This window comes from Branchiostoma floridae, chromosome 11 (assembly GCF_000003815.2).
Source record: "Branchiostoma floridae strain S238N-H82 chromosome 11, Bfl_VNyyK, whole genome shotgun sequence".
Classification (NCBI taxonomy): domain Eukaryota; kingdom Metazoa; phylum Chordata; class Leptocardii; order Amphioxiformes; family Branchiostomatidae; genus Branchiostoma; species Branchiostoma floridae.
In genome coordinates this window covers 10693577-10711468 of record NC_049989.1, presented here as the reverse complement: position 1 = coordinate 10711468, position 17892 = coordinate 10693577, and the positions used below count along the sequence as shown (strand labels likewise).

At 39.7% G+C, this 17892-nt stretch overlaps 1 protein-coding gene across 1 annotated transcript in view; it reads left to right on the top strand.

The window, feature by feature from the left end:
• LOC118426201 (fibrillin-3-like) overlaps positions 1-5263 on the top strand; it is a 23649-nt gene extending 18386 nt beyond the window's left edge. The window contains exons 17-20 of the mRNA XM_035835465.1: positions 2280-2399; positions 2737-2908; positions 3608-3807; positions 4476-5263. Coding sequence (XP_035691358.1) covers positions 2280-2399; positions 2737-2908; positions 3608-3807; positions 4476-4495 — 512 coding nt within the window. The 3' untranslated portion in view covers positions 4496-5263. The remainder of the gene's footprint in view (positions 1-2279; positions 2400-2736; positions 2909-3607; positions 3808-4475) is intronic.
• Positions 5264-17892: the final 12629 nt, after the last annotated feature.

Sequence of the window (17892 nt, the reverse complement as noted above, 5' to 3'; positions counted from 1 at the left end):
TGTGCGTTATTCTAATTAATACCTAATATTTGCATAATCAATAAAGACATTACATAGTTCTTTTGTGGTCACTTCATGGTAGAGACTTCATATTGGAGATATATAGGTTGTTTGAGGACAGGTGAATACAATGAGGATTATGAAATACATCTTATGTCAAGACTCAGGTATATGCAATAATGGGAATACAAGGGACCCAACCCTCCTTGTCTGAAACAAGTTCAACTATCTTATTACCATGTAATTACGTTAATATTGATACTATGAATGGATTTATGTATCAAACTCGTGTACTTATATCATTATGAAACTGCATTTTGTGATTTATACCAATCAAGTTCTAAAATGTCATGTAAACCCGTTTTTTTTGGGGGGGGGGGGGGCGAAATCCCTAAAGGGGGGCGAGGTAGGGGAGCGAGATCACTAGCCGGGGAGGGCGAGATCTCTAGCGATTTCGCCCCGGGGGGGCGAGATCGCTAGTGATTTCGCCCCCGGGGGGGCGAGATCACGGGGGGGCGAGATCGCTGTCACACCGGCTATATAGATACAGATATGTTCTGTGAGATAGATATTATGACAAAGATTTATAGATTAACAGACAATTATGAAAAACATATTATTCATGACTAGTGGTGCGTACCGGTTCGCCGAACCGGACTTGGACTTGCTATAACTTTCGGTTCAAGTCCGGTTAAAACCTGAACGTCAAAAACCGGTTTTCTGGAAAACCGGAAATCTCTTTCTTGTTGTATACTAGTAACATCTAAAAACAACGCTAGATGCCTATGTAACTTTTTAATCGCAGCCAACAGGCCAGAAAATAACGTATTTCTGCGTATAAATTTGTCCTACCGCCATAAGCCAAGCACATGGTCGCGCCGCGGCAACCTTCTTTCAAAATCCGGCAACGCGGCAAAAATGACAGGTTGACTTTAGCAATATTACCCATGAAAATAAAGCATGTGGATTTGTTTATCTCCTGGTATGGGTTTTAAGTCCCATATCTTCTAAAAATGAAGAAAATTTCCAAGATAAACAAGCTAAAACAAATCTCCGGCGCGGCGACTGTAAATGACACTTGCCGCTTGCCGGGATACTTCACTGAAAGCATGGGTGAGTAGCTTGTTAAAAAGAAACACCGGCACGTTCTATTTTAGAAAAAGGTTTAAGTTTATGAACCTATGTTATACCTCTTGCGTTTATCTTTGTAACGAATAAATTTAAAATTAATTTTACGGTTGAATGTAGAAGATAAAAACACCGCACGCATCATTTCTACCCGCATTACCGTAGGCTATCCCATTGACCCCTATGACCTCGCAAGCGCCATTTTGAAATTTCGGCCGTCAAAAAAACAAGCGGAAAATGTCGAATTTTGCCGTGATTTCCCGATAGTTTTTATTAAAAATCGATGTTTCTACACCTTTGAAAATGATGCAGTCGTCTTTGGTAATATTTTGATAGCATGCGGCCCAGCGGCGGGCGCCGGATACGCAAATGGGTCGCCGCAGTAGAGCAAGTCGCTTTATGCTTGTGTCTAACGTTAATTGGGAAACTTTAGTGACCGTAAAAAAAACCGGACTTATAAGTCCGGACCTGAACCGGAATCTTTGGACTCGAGTCCGGACCTGAACCGGAATGTGAGCTTCGGTACGCACCACTATTCATGACTGTCTAGTTTTCCTACGGTTTTCGAAGAATTTTTAGCGCTGATAAGTTGACATGAAACACTTTTTTGTGCAGATGAAGACGAGTGTGCCCTACAAACGAACACCTGTGACGAACATGCCACCTGTACCAATACACCTGGGGGCTACACATGCGCCTGTTTGGAAGGATTTAGTGGCGATGGATACACATGTACAGGTACGATTGGTCAATAGGCTCTTTCAGAGAGTTCACATCGCGCATGTGCGAGTGACAGGAATTCTGGGTAATATGTCAAAGGTTAAGGCCTTATGACAGTAAACATTCCACCATTTTGCAGGCGCCATTGCGTTTCGGACATTGATATGCAAACCGAAACAATGGTCGAGACGAGACTGTTTACTTCTGATGGGCCTTAACCTTTGACATATTACCCATGATTCCTATCGCTCACACATGCGTAGTGAACTCTGTGAATGATTATTGTTTGTTAAGGCATTGAATGGCTGACTCACGGTATTATGGAGACGTTGAGGGCTACCTCCCTATTGTACACTAAAGTACTTTGCAAACGCATAAACATGTATCTATTAAGATACGCTATAACTAAAATACATCATTCTTTTTGTCAGATGATGACGAGTGTGCTCAAGAAAGTACCTGTGATGAACATGCCACCTGTACCAACACACCTGGGAGCTACAGCTGTGCTTGTAATGAAGGATACACTGGCAATGGAAACACTTGCACAGGTAAATAATAAGTCTATTAGCCTACCTGACGTATACGTTGAGCTATGTATATTCTGTGGGGCAGTATGATGATTTAATCGTAAAAACTATAGATTATTAGCCAAATATGGAAACATATGATGTTTGGTGGCTATGAACTTCTACCACAGATATCAATGACTGCCTGGCTGGTGAATTCATACCAAATTGATGACCAAAATACGACATTGCTCACTCCATAAGGACTAACATCTGTGACTTTGACAAGTCGACTTGTCTTGTAGTGGGAACATGTTATCACCCTATGCTTCATCAGAGTATTTGACAGGCGTGTTATTTTTGTCTTTTTCTGATGCAGAGAGGTGCTCTTCAAACTTCGAGTTTTGCAACGACGCCTGCTACTACCTTTCGCCAAATAGAAAGACATTTTTGTCAGCCGAAAGTGACTGTGACAGACGTGAGGCGAAACTAGCGGTGGTGCCAGACTTGGCCACTCACCAATGTCTGATTCGGATCGCAAAAAACAAGAGGTAATTAAAGCGCGTTGTGTACCATAGACTATTTACTGCCATATACTATAGACTAAAAGCTATATAATAACCTGTTACAGTCCATACAATTTAGTAAATTTTAATGATGATGTAGTACTGTATTTCCTTTTGAATGTCGTCTATTGGGCCTTTTTCAACTTAACCAGTCTTGTGAACCACTGTTTTATGGTTAATCTTTGTTGTAATACCCATATGGCTTTGGAGTATTCTGAAAAGGAGACTACAAATTTCTCATCTAGTACAATGTACATAGTTGGACAAATTTATGTATTTTATAAGTGAGTGTGTTGTATTTATATTTCAGCCATTTTGTGAGATTCATTTTTGGGTTAAACCGTCATTAGTAAAAGTGATTTTTCAAATGGGTGATTTTGAAATAGTCTATTGTTGCATGGGGAGGGAGATGGCTGAAATATGCTGTATTTGCTCTCAAGCAAATGTCGGCATTTCTAGTTTATGTTGAGAATGTCATCTTCAGTAAATGTATTTAGCAAACAATGCTAATGCACTATGACGAAAACCATTATCTAACAAAAATTTAAGCTATAATGCACAAAGAAGAAGCTTTCAGAAGTCATCTGCCATCTTGTTTTCAGCACTGATAGTAGTCACGTGAATTCGAGGTCAGAGGTCATACAACTCAGGTGATTTATAGATAAGTGTCTATTTTCTCGGCAGGTACATCTGGATCGGACTGAGTGACCGTGGGCCAGAGGGTGAGTTCGTCTGGAGCAATGGTGCCCCCCTCGGGTCCTTCCACCCCTGGATTGGTCTCAACTATCCACGAACTGACTGTGTGGCAATGATAAGGCGGAGAGGGGCCTATAGGTGGAGAGTGAATCGCTGCAAGAAAAGATACAACTATTTCTGCCAACAAAGTAAGTACTTTTTACGGTAGTCAAAGATAAGACCGAAATACAAATATACTTGGATTGGTTTGCTTATTTAACTTGGATCTCTATTAGTGTTATGCATGGTTCACTATTTGGTGAATAGTGACATTACCTCGCATAACATTTCATATCTACATCTCCAAGGGCACTAGATATATCTATCATGATCAAATCCTTCTGAAGAAAACTGTTGACAATTTATGGCATTGTATTCGTGGTAAAAACTGAACCTAACCAAAAGATTTTGGAGTTTTTAAATGTGCCTTATACACACTATATGCCACATACATGTGCCTTATACATATTACATCTCCAAGGGCACTAGATCATATCTGCCATTCATGATCAAATTTTTTGGAGGAAAAGTGTTAACAATCTATGGTGTTGTATTTGTGGTAAAACTGAACTTGTACCAAAAGATTTTGGAGTTTCTATAAATGTGCCTTATACATACTAAATGGTAATTTTCTTAGAAAACATCCAAGCCTACCCTTAGCAAACACAGCGAAAGATTTGCTTTATTTCACGTGACCACCGGTCAAATCATATTATATTGATTATGATCTTAAACATGAAGTCAGAAATGGAAGCGAAAAAGTGACCTTTTGAGTCTTTTTTGTGTGTTAACCAATTGTTTCATTTGTTACCTATAGCTGCTGCAACCAACCCTTAGGACAAGGATGGGAAGTGAGTAGCAGGGACGAGCAACATTGAGACCAATACTGAGACGGTATTGAGAGGTAGAGAGTCACAAGTCTAACGAGGCTTAACTACATTTCTGTTGAATCATTTAATGTTTGGTTACCTATTACTGACTTTTATTAAGCTAAGGTATGATACTTGACGTTGTATTTTTGAGGTGTCAGATGACAGGACGTTATTCAAAGTTGGTAACAAGTTTAAATTTACTTATGTCAAATGTAGGACAAAATAGAAAGAAAGTTACGTAAGTAAAGTATAATGCTATAATAGAAAGTAAAATGCTAATAGAGAAACTTGTACTCATTATACGCATACATAAACTGCACAATACTTTCGCGTCTGGTGCCATGATAACTTTTTATTTATGCATCACTTTCTGGATCAATACTTTAGAAATAATTCGGTGTATAGTTTCAAATGGGAAATGTATTGGTTGATTTATAGTTTTAATCGCCGTTTCATCCGATCAAAAGATCTGTATTTACGAGTTTGCTATTTGGAAGTTGACGTGTAAATAACGTGTGCATATAACGTATTATGATGTTATGTCACTGTTTTCTATGCTACACATGAGAAAATACATTAGTTGATATCCAGTCTTTTTGCTATAAATTTACCCAATGTAGTGATTTGAATTTAGAGATGTTTTCATAATATGTAAGTGCAAACTTTCTTTGGTTTCAATATTGGAAACTTTCAAGATAGCATGGAGAATTACAGCAACCCGCTTGCACAACCAGTGTCCACGAGTTTTTAATTTTTGCATTTCTTATTACTGTATTCCTTATATAGTTTGTATGACGCTCTTTTACAACCACATTTTCCACGAGCAGCCCTAAATATCATTGGCCTGGTATTCAATTCTATCATAGCTGCCCCTTGTCTTCGTCCTCTAACGCAATTTGGGTTGGTGAAGAGACTCGGCAGCTATAATAGGTTTTGATACCAGGGCAAGCATATGCACTAGTAGTGGGTACCGGTACAGAAAATTCAGGTTCAGGTCCGGTTCAGGTCCAGAGGATCAGGACCAGGTCTGGTCCAGGTCCGAACCTGGACAAAACTGTTTGAGAAAAATTGTAAATGGGTGATACTCAAAACAATGGTCCATTTCTCAACAAAGGTATTTGTTTGGTGGAGTATCCGACTTTCACTGGCGTTTTTACATCGCCATCTAAACGATACTATGTTTGACTGTAAAAACATGTAGAAATGAGTGTAAGCTCTATTCTACTTAGTTCTTATTTTCTTAGACCGGTAAGCTCCAAAAAGGTTGAACGCCTGCCGGTATAATCTGTTCATTGTCTAATCGGTCCAACATCTGGCTTTTATCGTTTTTTAAGTATTGATCATTTGGCTGACTTCCGTACCATGATATTATTTGGATAACGGTAGCAGTAAAATGTGCGCAACCTTTGACCTCCATGTGTGACGCGATGCGGCTAAGTTTGTGAGTAGTGACTTTATATATCTTATCATTATGTTCATGATGTAGTTGGCCTTTGCTATGACTTCAGGGTCATCAAGGAGTAGTTTTGTACTTTGCACTTGTGCATATCTACATGTTGTTTGCAGTATGCCTGCACATGCATGAACAGGGGACAGACAAAGGCGGTACCCCCCTCCCATACATAATAACCTCTACCAGGTATACGGGGGCACGAGGATCATAGAATTTGGCAAAAAAAATTGGAAAATTGGAAAATTGGTCAGGGGAGTTCTCCGCAGGAGCGGCCGGCCAAACACTCTAGTAGCAGAACTCCTTATGATAGCTAGCATAGTCAGTCTACACAAGGACGTATAATAATTATGCTCACCTGTCAACAACAGACGTGTCAATGGGGACTCCTAGCTGTTGAAGCAAGCATTGCTGGTTGACAGCTCGAAATCATCAGTCCATGTATTAGCAAGTGGCTGTTGATTAGAGCAGGATCTGTGATGGCTGTGAAGGCAATCCGTGAGTGGCAGTTAATGCTGAATCCCTCTCAAAAATAAAAGCTGTGACGTGTGGTTTAGACTCTGTGCTGCAGTACTGGCAACAATTGATAGAGGTCGCTTGTGATCCATGCAATGATCCATGCAGTCGAAGCCGATTGCTGCTCATAGCTTAAGTGGGCACTAATCATTCCTATGCTGAGCACGTATCCATCGATGATGATGATTTATTGCGCAACAGGTAAATCATGATATCAGGCACATTATGGAAATGTATAGATAACAAAAGTTACAGTCTAATACTGCACATGCACGTTGAGGGTAAAGCTTTTGAAGACCGTTAACCAAGAACACAAAAACGGTTTGTTCAAGGTTGTTCCCCCAGAAAGGTGCCCCATAAGCGGAATTTTTTCTTGTTATAAACCGTGGCGAGTTGCTCTGCCAGCACGTGGGACACCATTGATCGGAACCTAATTGTGACTGATAGAAAAATTAAAAGTCTAACAATGAAAAACAACTGCACGATTTTGGGGGAGACTGGTTGAGGGCTTTTTGCAGTGATAATGATATAGCAAGGTCACCACTTACAAATAATGTCAGTCTTAAATCAAAATCAAAATCAGGCTTGAACTAGAGATTTTGATTTAATCAGACCGATGAGAGGTACTTTAACGCTTCAGCAATTCAAAGTTCCCTATATGAAAACAAAAAACAAACAAAAACAAATTGTTATACATGAATTTCAATTGTTAAGCTATCGTTAGAACAACGATACTCTTTATTCTACTCCGTAATATCAAGTATTGCTCGATTTGCTTGAAAATATCCACAGCTTTCTAATTCATATGCAGGTGAAGTCAGTAAAGAGGCTCATGCACATGAGTCGAGAAATAAATGTGCATGCATCCGACAGCTCTCATAATGCTAAGATAATCAAATGCATATAAGATTGCTACGTTATTACAAAAAGATAGTAGCTATCACGTTTAACTCACCTGATTTTTTTTATCCGATATTGTTAGATCATTGAATGTCAGTAGAATTTTAAGATTTAATATGCATCTCTATTTTGGAGTTTACAGTGGACAATAAAAAAGTCACAGTACTTTTATCGTGTCTATAAAGCTTGCACTAAAAGCTTGTCCTTTGTATGCAGGGTGAGACCAAGCATTCACATTGTAATCTTGAGAGGTAGCTGTTTCATTGAAAACAATTAAATGGAAAAAGTTCACGCTTTATATACAGTGTCGGTGCTCTGAAATGTCTAATCTTTACCTTAGAACACCCTTACATTTTGTACATATTAAAGAAAAATTTGTACATATCAAAAGAACAAGATAGCTGCTACCAAAATAACGAGACCACGGCACGTCCAGGTCAAAATATTTAAAAAAAAACGGAAGTTCTGCTGCAGTACCAAGATCACATAGTAGACGGCCCAAAGTGGCCTTGACATGCGACTTTACCGTCCATATTTGAATATCATTGCAATCCATGCAGTAGTTCTAAAGTTTTGTTGACTATAAATATCCTGAAACACAAACACACAGACTGCATGCAGGCACACACGAACGCACACACACACACACACACACACACACACACACACACCACACACACACACACACAAAACGATATATATATATATATATTTTTATGGTGATAAAAAGGAGAACACATCGGAACCCTTTCTGGAATGCTTGTAATAATCCTGTATCTTTCCCCTTTTCCTTCATATGATCCTAACGCCAGTCAGTAATAAATTTTATTGACGCATATATCTGTTACAGACAGACCCCCATTAATTCAACATGTCTCGTCCAGAGCCATGTAAAGCCTAGAGCGCAAGAAGCGTAAGGCAGCTGACCGTCTTAAATTTTGATTGCGCCACTTTTTCTCGGAAAAGCACCACGCTTTGAGTGAATCGACATCTGGTCTGCGCTTATTTACTTCTGCAAATAGTGATAGGCGCAAGGTAGCTGACCGCCTTAAATTTTGATTGTGCCACTTTTTCTCGGAAAATATCAAGCACCAAGCTTCAGTGAGTCAAGGGGTATCTCGTCTGCACTTATTTACTTCTGCAAACAGTGATAAACGTTAGGTAACTGACCGCCTTAAGTTTGGATTTGGCCACTTTTTCTCGGAAAATGATAAGCACCACGCTTTGACTGAAGGGGTATCTGGTATACACTTCTTTGTTTCTGCAAATAATGAAGACATTAAGGTACATGACCGCTTTAAAGTTGGATTGGGCCACTTTTTCTTGGAAAGACATTGAGTCTTTGAGCGAGGGAGTATCTAAGGTCTGCATGCACTTATTTGTTTTCTGCAAATTCTGATGATAGTCTGAACTTTTGATTTCACCACTTATTTCTTGGGAAACCATTAAGTAACACACTATGTGTGAGTGGGTATCTTAGGTCTGCGTGTCTGTGCGCAACGATGGAAGTGTCTTACTTAAGAAAAGTAAAGTTATGTTTCCATACTTGATGTTTGAATGGGTAGTTGATAAAACAGTCCTGTCCCTCTTGTTATCCTCGTTTAATTATTAAAATGCCTGATGTTTTTCATGACTGAGCCTACCCTTATCTTAAGAGCTCAGCTAAGACCATCCTTCAAAGAGACTTGTAATACGAGTGTCTCCTATCATCAGGGTGATCACGTTACGTTGCTCAGACGTTCAATGTTCGCAAAGCTAAGGGCGCAAACCGGCGTACGTGCAAATACGTGCTGTCTACGTGCCAAAACGTGGGCAATCTTTTGGGATCCGTAAGTGGTGAGTACCGCCTCCGTAAGAACTCTTGGGGAATCCGACGGATTTTGAAGCACGCAGACACACCGTAGAAATTTACGTGCAGGCAAACTTGTGCCATCGGGCTGCGAGTCGCCCCCCCCCCCCTTTCGAATTCGTACGCGCCACTAGTACGGGCGAGGCGCCTGCCCTGTACAGCCTGAACGTTTTCAGAAATACGTGGCAGACGTGCCCCCCCCCCCAAAAAAAACCTAGGGACAAATTGCACGTACGGCGGGTTGGGCCCTTAGCTATACCAGGGAGGGAGAAAATTGTAATTCATCAATGAAAAAAGCTTGACCTTGGAAGGAGCAGGCCCTGCAGCTGTTTCCGGCATTTTTCCGCTTCCACAGAAGAACATCTAAAAGAAAGGCTCTTAACAGCTAGTGAAATTATTAAGCATTGACCAACAATAACTTGACAAGGAAAGTTGACAAGGCGCCCTAAAATGGTGGCAAGTTAGTCTTGCGGTAAGGTTGTTGACGTGGAATATTTCGGGGTTGAATCCCTATCTTGTGCCGTTTGGTAAGGAGATCAACAAATGTTCCATCAATCGTCACTGTCATGTGAAAATGTGTGCCTATCTTAGGTAAGTGACGTCCTCTTTGATGGGATGGAAAACCAGAAGGTTATATGTTTGAAGGCAGCCACGTACACCTTGGGCATATTAAAGGCATCCTAAGCAATATTACAGTGTTAAAAGTGGAAATATTCTGAATAAAGCAATCTGTATGATATTGGCATATACTTTGAGCGGTTAATTACAAACGGCCTGGAGACAAGTCGCACAAGGATATTGCTCAGCATTGAAACCATCAAAAATTAGGTTTTGATCATGAAACCTCGTTACCTTTAACGACACCTGTCGAAAAGAGTAGTAGTATATATCGATGTGAGTGGATAGAATCTTGCAATCCGGTCGTACGCAGCTTGTACTTACTGTGCATTTATGACGTTTTATGCATAAAATGTGGTTTACTCAAAATCAGTTACTCAAGCAACTGGATATACAGACGTTTCAACTAGAATCCACTAGTTTTCGTCAATGACACTGAAGCGATCGGGAAGAAACAGGTCTTTTATAACCTAACTCTGAATGAAGACAATTTTAGATGTACAATAGGAAATGTTGTATTGTAAGACAACCTTAGTCTGAAGACAATTTGCATTCCAATAGGAAACAAAGCTAAGACACAATTAATGCTAATGAAATTCTTGAGTAACTGCTTTTGGGCGTATCTTATTACCTAGATGTCTAACCTTCATCGACGTAATGTGGTTTACTGGTCATGAAGAAATACATTTTACCAACTTGTTTAGGCTTTATCAAGTCAACAGCACTAGAGATTGTCTATGTGTTACTGATAGATTGTCCAGACGTTGCTAAAAGATGAACCAATAAACCGGAAAATTGACAGCGTTCGTTTTTTCACGTGAAACCTGAATATTATCACATGTCTAATTTTCTATCGCGACCGAAATGACAATCAAGTACAGCATACAATTGTAGATTTAAAAAAAATAGGACAAAGACCAAAAAATATGCTACGCTTAGACACGTAAAAAAAATGATGTTTTTTATTTCCTTTTAAACACCATTGTGGGACCGCGTAGCGCAGTGGGACCGTGTTCGGCCCGTGGCCGAGAGGTTGCGGGTTCGAATCCAGCTGCCGTGTTACCGATCTTGTGCCCTTGGAAAAGGCTCTTTACACGGCTTTCCTCGCTTTACTCAGGTGAAAATGAGTACCTAGCTTCGGCTAGGGCCATCCCTCGGATAGGACGTTAAATGGAGGTCCCGTGTTTGAGGAGAACCACACCCCATGCACGTTAAAGAACCCCCACACGTGCGATGGTGCGGTGTGTGTTGGTGCAAATCCTTCTGTCGGGAGTTGGTGATTCACTTCAAGTCACCCTGATGGAGGTCTGGCGAACCTCTGTCTCGTATCAGCTACATGGTGAATTACATCCACCCAGACGGGAGACCTGGCGCTTCCCCGTCTTGTAATTAGCCAGCGAAAGGGTATGTCACCCCGTAAGGGGCGGTATAACCCCGTCGTTTGTAAACATGTGCAAACATGTGTGATCACGTCAACCGATGATGATGATCATGATGAGACACCAAAGGTGTGTTTTCTAAGACTTGATAACGCAGACGACAGGGTGAATCGATATTAAGGTTGGACCCCAATAGCTTTCATTTGGGTTCTATCCTCTAGAAATAATGAGATTTCATTTTGCTGGTTTGGTTTGGGAATTGCTCGCGCCAACTGTCTGTTGGAAACACCTCTTTGTCGTGCACTTTGGTAACCTTTTCCACGACTTCTCAATCTCTAATTTCAGATGGTTATTCTTAAATGAGATCTTTTGACCTCTAATTCACAGAATCTGGTTCAAAGTTCTTGCCAGAAAGTATCTATGTTCTAATAATATCGATTTCTGCCTTGGTGACGTATTACGTAACTATATGCTCACTGCAACCAATCAAAACAATTTGGTTACTCTTTGTCGCCAACCCTGTTAGATGTGCAAACCAGCTTCAACAAGATTTTCTCTGACCCTTACATGTAAGTAGTAGACTTTGTTTCAAATCCTCGCTCTACCGGTAATTGCAAGCCATAATGAATGTAATGGGTGCGGGAAGACGCCCACACAGCGGTGTGCAGATAAGTGACTACAGCTCAATCTGATAATGATGTTAGCATCTTCAGTTTCCTGGGAATGGGATGAATAAGTTCCCGGAAAACGGTCGCAAGAATTATTCAGTGCGTTGAGATCTAAAACAAGGTAACGTTGATTGCCACTGTTGGTAGATAAGTGGCTGCTGCTCAATCTGACAATGATCTTGACATCTTCAACTTGCTGGAATAGGATGAGAAAGATCCCGGAAAAGGATTGCAAGTTTTCAGCGCGCTGCGAATATCATGATCATCCAAAACAAGGTAGTGTTGATTACCACTGTGTGTAGATAAATGCCTGTTGCTCAATCTGATAAATGACCTTGACATATCTCCAACTTGCTGGAATAGGATGAGGAAGATCCCGGAAAAAGATTGGTTTTCAGCGCATTGTGAATGTGATGATCATTTAAAACAACGTAGCGTTGACTGCCGCTGTGTGTAGATCAATGACTGTTGCTCAATCTGATAAATGACCTTGACATCTCCAACTTGCTGGAATAGGATAAACACGTTTCAGGAAAAGGATTGCAAGTTTTAACGCGTTGTTTATGTCATCTAACACAAGATAGCGTTGATTGCCACTGTGTGTAGATCAGTGGATGTCGCTCCATCTGATAATGATCTTGACATCTTCAACTTGCAGGAATACGATGAACAGGTTCCAGGAAAAGGATTGCAAGTTTTCAGCGTGTTGTGAATGTCATGATCATATGTCCTACCTACAGTAAAGAGAGAGAAACATTGTTTAAGAATATTAGAACCAAAACACACATCTCTCTTACTGGTGCAGAAAACGATATTTTCAATATATTGCTCTCATGTTCAACTCATATATCCGTCTACGTAGGCCAGTTTCTTCATAATGTATTCCAAATGCGAGACCAGATTACTCATACATAACTGTACTGTTATCGATAATGCTTTGTTATTGTTTTGTATGTAGCCTCTTAGTACTATTGTCTGTATAGCTATTAGTTGTTATTGGTTGCCATACATTGTACCCTGTGCGATTGTTGAGCAATAAACTCATTCATTCATTCATATAAAACAAGGTAGCGTTGATTGCCACTGTGTGTAGATCAATGACTGTTGCTCTAGCTAATAGTGATCTTGACATCTTCAACTTTTTGGAATAGGATGAACAAGTTCCAGGAAAAAGGATGCATGATTGTCATGATCATCTAAAACAAGTAAGCGTTGATTGCCACTGTGTGTAGATAAAAGACTGCTGCTCTATCTACAAATGCTGATAACATCTTCAACTTGCTCGAAAAGGATAAACAAGTTCCTGGAAAAGGATTGCAACTTTTCAGCGCGTTGTAAATGTTATGATCATCTAAAACTGTGAGTAGATCAGTTACTGTTCCTCAATCTGATAATGATCTTGACATCTCCAACTTGCTGGAGTAGGATGAACAAGTTCCCGGAAAAGGATGGCATTTTTTTCAGTGTTTGTGATTGTCCTCTAAAACAAGGTAGCATGCGTTGATTGGTACTGTGTGTAGATAAAGGACTGCTGCTCTATCTACAAAATAATGGTCATAGCATCTTCAACTTGCTGGAATAGGATGAGCAAGTTCCAGGAAAAGGATTACAAGTTTTCAGCGTTTTGTGATTTTCATCTAAAACAAGTTAGCATTGATTGCCAATGTGTGTAGATAAAAGACTGCTGCTCTCTCTTCAAATGCTGATAACATCTTCAACTTGCTCGAAAAGGATAAACAAGTTCTCGGAAAAGGATTGCAAGTTTTCAGAGCGCCGTTGATTGCCACTGTGTGTAGATATAAGTCGCCTGCTTTATCTACAAATGGTGATAGCATCTTCGACTTGCTCGCAAAAGAATTTTAAAACACGCTCCAGGAAAAGGATTGCAGGTTTTCAGTGTGTTATTATTGTCAACTATAACAAGTTAGCGTTGATTGCCACTGTGTGTAGATAAAGGACTGCTGCTCCATCTACAAATGGTGGTAACATCTTCATCTTGCTCGGAAAGGATAAACAACTTCCAGGAAAAGGATTGCAGGTTTTCAGTGTTTTGTGATTGTCATCTAAAACAAGGTAGCATGCGTTGATTGCCACTGTGTGTAGATAAAAGACTGCTGCTCTATCTACAAATGGCCATAACATCTTCAACTTTCTTGAATAAGATGAACAAATTCTCGGAAAGGATTGCACGTTTTCAGCTCTTCGTGAGTGTCATTAAACAATTTCCCGGAAAAGGATTGCAAGTTTTCAGAGCGTTGTGAATGTCATGATCATCTAAAACAAGGTAGCGTTGACTACCACTTTGTGTAGATAAAAGATAATGATCTTGACATCGTCAACTTTCTCGAATAGGATGAACAAGTTCCCGAAAAAGGATTGCAAGTTTTCAGCGTTTTGTGATTGTCACCTTAAACAGGGTAGCGTTGATTGCCATGCTGACTGAAGATAAACGGCAGTCTCAGCAATGAAGTTATCTTAACACCATCTACTAGTTGTAGGAAATCATCCAGTAAGCTCATGCTTGATGGTGACAGCGTCAGAATCCTCCTTCATCCCCTTTGTCTGGAAGTTCAATTTGGTTCTGGTAGATATATTAGATTGGCAATGGAAATCACTTTGTCATTCATTACCATAGCTGGTCTCTTGTGGCCTTGCTGGGCATGGTACAAGGGCGAATGTACCGGCGATGGGGCGAAATGGAACGTTCACGGTATTGGTGTATACATTATATACAACTGTGTATGCTTTTATGTGATATATATTTGCCACAGTTTTGTATATAATTTCCCATGAGTCGATGCAGACAATTAGCCTGAAGTAAACAACAAAAGAATTAGAGGTGGAAAATATGCAATTATATTAAATGACATATTCAGAAGTGGCTGTAAGTTATTGCTTAATGAATGATACATTTTGCATCAGTTGTAATGGATATTATTTGCCACTATTTTGTACATTGTTTTTAATGAGTCGATTTGGGCAATTAGGCTGAAGTAAACAACAAAAACTAGAGGTTGGAAAAATGCAATCATAACAGATGACATATCCAGAATTGACTGCAATTTATTGCTTAATGAATGTTACATTTTGCATCAGTTGAAATAGATTTTGCCACTATTTTGTATATTGCTTTTAATGAGGCCATATGGGCAATTAGGCTGAAGTAAACAACAAAAATTAGAGATGGGAAATATGCAATCATGTCTGATGACATATTCAGAATTGATTGTAAGTTATTGCGTCATGAATGTTACATTTTGCATCAGTTGTAATGTACCAAATGTCATTGAGTCGGAATTGGAGAAATAACGCAAACTTATCAAAGGAATTACGCAGAAAATATTCAGAACAAAAGTCTTGATGTATTGAAGTATTTTTTTTTGCACTATGCGCATACAAAATCACAACTTTTGCTCTTGCTCTAAAAAACGCAGATACCTATTACTGCACCACACATGACCGAGGTTGCATACTTTAGTAACAGTTGCTCTGTTATGGGCTCAAGCAATGCTTCAAGGTTAACAATAAACCACTTACTAGATAGACGGTGGATGCATGATGAATGCAAGATCGAAAAGACAATACACATATATATATAGACTGGCATCCAGGCATGGATTATTTATTCCTTGCCCGTATCCAATATAATCTCGTGCACTGCCAGATAATGATCATAATATATAGTTGCACACAGGGTAATGTATTGCCATTAGTTACTGAGACTGTGACGTATTCATCAAGTTGAAAGTCGACCGCGTTTTGGCTCTGGATTTCTGGAAGTCACCCAATTCCAAAAGGTCAATGGCAGGAAGGCGGATGAATATGTAACAGGAAAACCGGCCTTAGGAAGGGCAGATTACACACTGAGACGCGTTCTGAAGTACAAGACTTAGTTTGGATGAAGGTAAATCTCAGTCTGATACCTAGGAAGGTCATGTCCGGACGTCAGGGTATATAAGAAGAAGTCTAGGGCTTAGAAAGTTACTTTGACATTCTTGGTTGCAAAAGATCGTTTGACATTCTAGAGTTCCATACTATTCTTCGGTCGAGCCCTTCTTGTAGTGCCCGATGGCATAAAGGGCATGCACCGAATCTCCCTGCTTTCTCAGTAGCGAGGTATATCCATTAAAGGAGCATGTTGCATTTTATATGTCTTTCGACATTTCTATTTTAACGAGAGTTTCAAAGCAAGGCTACGAAACCACTTCAAGGCAATGAAGTAAAAAGTTTGAAATAACTGTGCACGGAGATAGCGGTTTTGAAGGTTGATAAGACAGTAGGGAAGCGGTTGTCGTTGAGAGAGTTCCATATTTTGCTCACCGGGTAGAGAACCGATGCTGTAGAAGGACTTGGAAACCGACAATTGAACAATATAGCAATGTGAGTTTGAAGAGGACCTTGTGTTGCACTGAAAGGCTCTGACCGGAGGGACATGAAGTATGAGATCATTGGGGCAATAGCCATGGAAGTACCGGCTAAAAGGGACAGGGATGCAATGTTTCGCCTGTGAGGGTCAGGCTTATATAATAACTGATTGCCAATAGCCATACAAATTCTTCTTTGAATTCGGTCTATGCGTTGCAGTCCTTCGGGGCACCTGTCCAGAGATGGCACCGATGTTCTATACAAGGGCGGATAATGGATTTGTAGAGATATAGTATTATACTTGGAGTGAGATAAATCCTGGCTCGGAGACATGAACCGACTTTTATAGCTGCAGATTTGGCAATGGATTCTATATAACTTCTCTATCTCCTAAAACACAGGATCTAGGGCCTATTTGAAAGATGAGAGAAGCTCCAATGATGATGCATTTCACATGATTGAACCAGGGCATTCTCCCAGTTGGTAACTAACTAAATATAGTTGGAAAAAGGAGTTCAACTGTTAGTGTGCTACCAGTTGCGCTACATGGACATCCAAAGAACCTGACAAACTGTCATGAAAAAGAAGACATGATAACAGTAAAGCGGAAATTTATTTGTAACGTTACTCCGAATTTTCTTAGAGCAATGTTTTTAAAGGTAAGGTACATACCTCCAAATTTTCGACGGCTGACAGTCCATCTTGTTCACGGAGAGTGACTTAGTCTCGATTTCGCGAGAGAGCACGAGACTATAGGCCTGAACGATGCATAGTTCCTTCAAATCTTTTGGCGCTTTGTATATGAGTAAATGTTTCACATTTAACTTAATTGTTGCCATTGAAGTATCATGTACGTTCTAGTAGCAGCGCAGCATATACGTAATGTGTGAATTCGTATGGTGTACACGTCTAGAATCTTTTTAGGACTATTACTTTGTTTTGATGTTCATCTGAGTTGATCGACGCTGCCATTTAATCTACCACATCGCTAATGCTTGGTTTAGATTAGCTACGAGGTGACTCTTCTGATTTTGTTTCTTTTATTTGAACTGATCTTATGATGTTTTTTTTTGTTAACTTATGATTGCATTTCTCGTCTATATAACATATTACTATTTATAATAATAGACATAATCTTACCTTCCCTTAGCATCTCAACTTATCAAGTCATCCCACGACTTTCAAGCACATCGGGTCGTCACATCAAAATTGTGTTTTGCCTTGTTCATGCACCAAAACTCTTAGTAGATTCAATGTCACTCTACAATATCAAAATACTATAAAACATGATTATTCATCTATGAATTTGCATCTGCAACTCATTCATAACCATAGGGCTAGATGTGCACTTCATGACCATATGTAATTTCATGGTTGCAGAATATCTATTGATATCTATTGATGACATGTACACTGTATCTGCTATTGTTAACGTTAGTACTTCTAATTTACTACTGTTATTTTCTTTACGTGTTATATATGTCTGCTTTTAAAATTTTAAAATCCCTATACGGTCGATACAGTGTCTGAAGACCAAGTCAATATCCAGGCGCAAGGATTAATTTCTTTAAGGAATGTCATGATCTCAATATCAAAGACAGTGATTTAAGCAAGTAA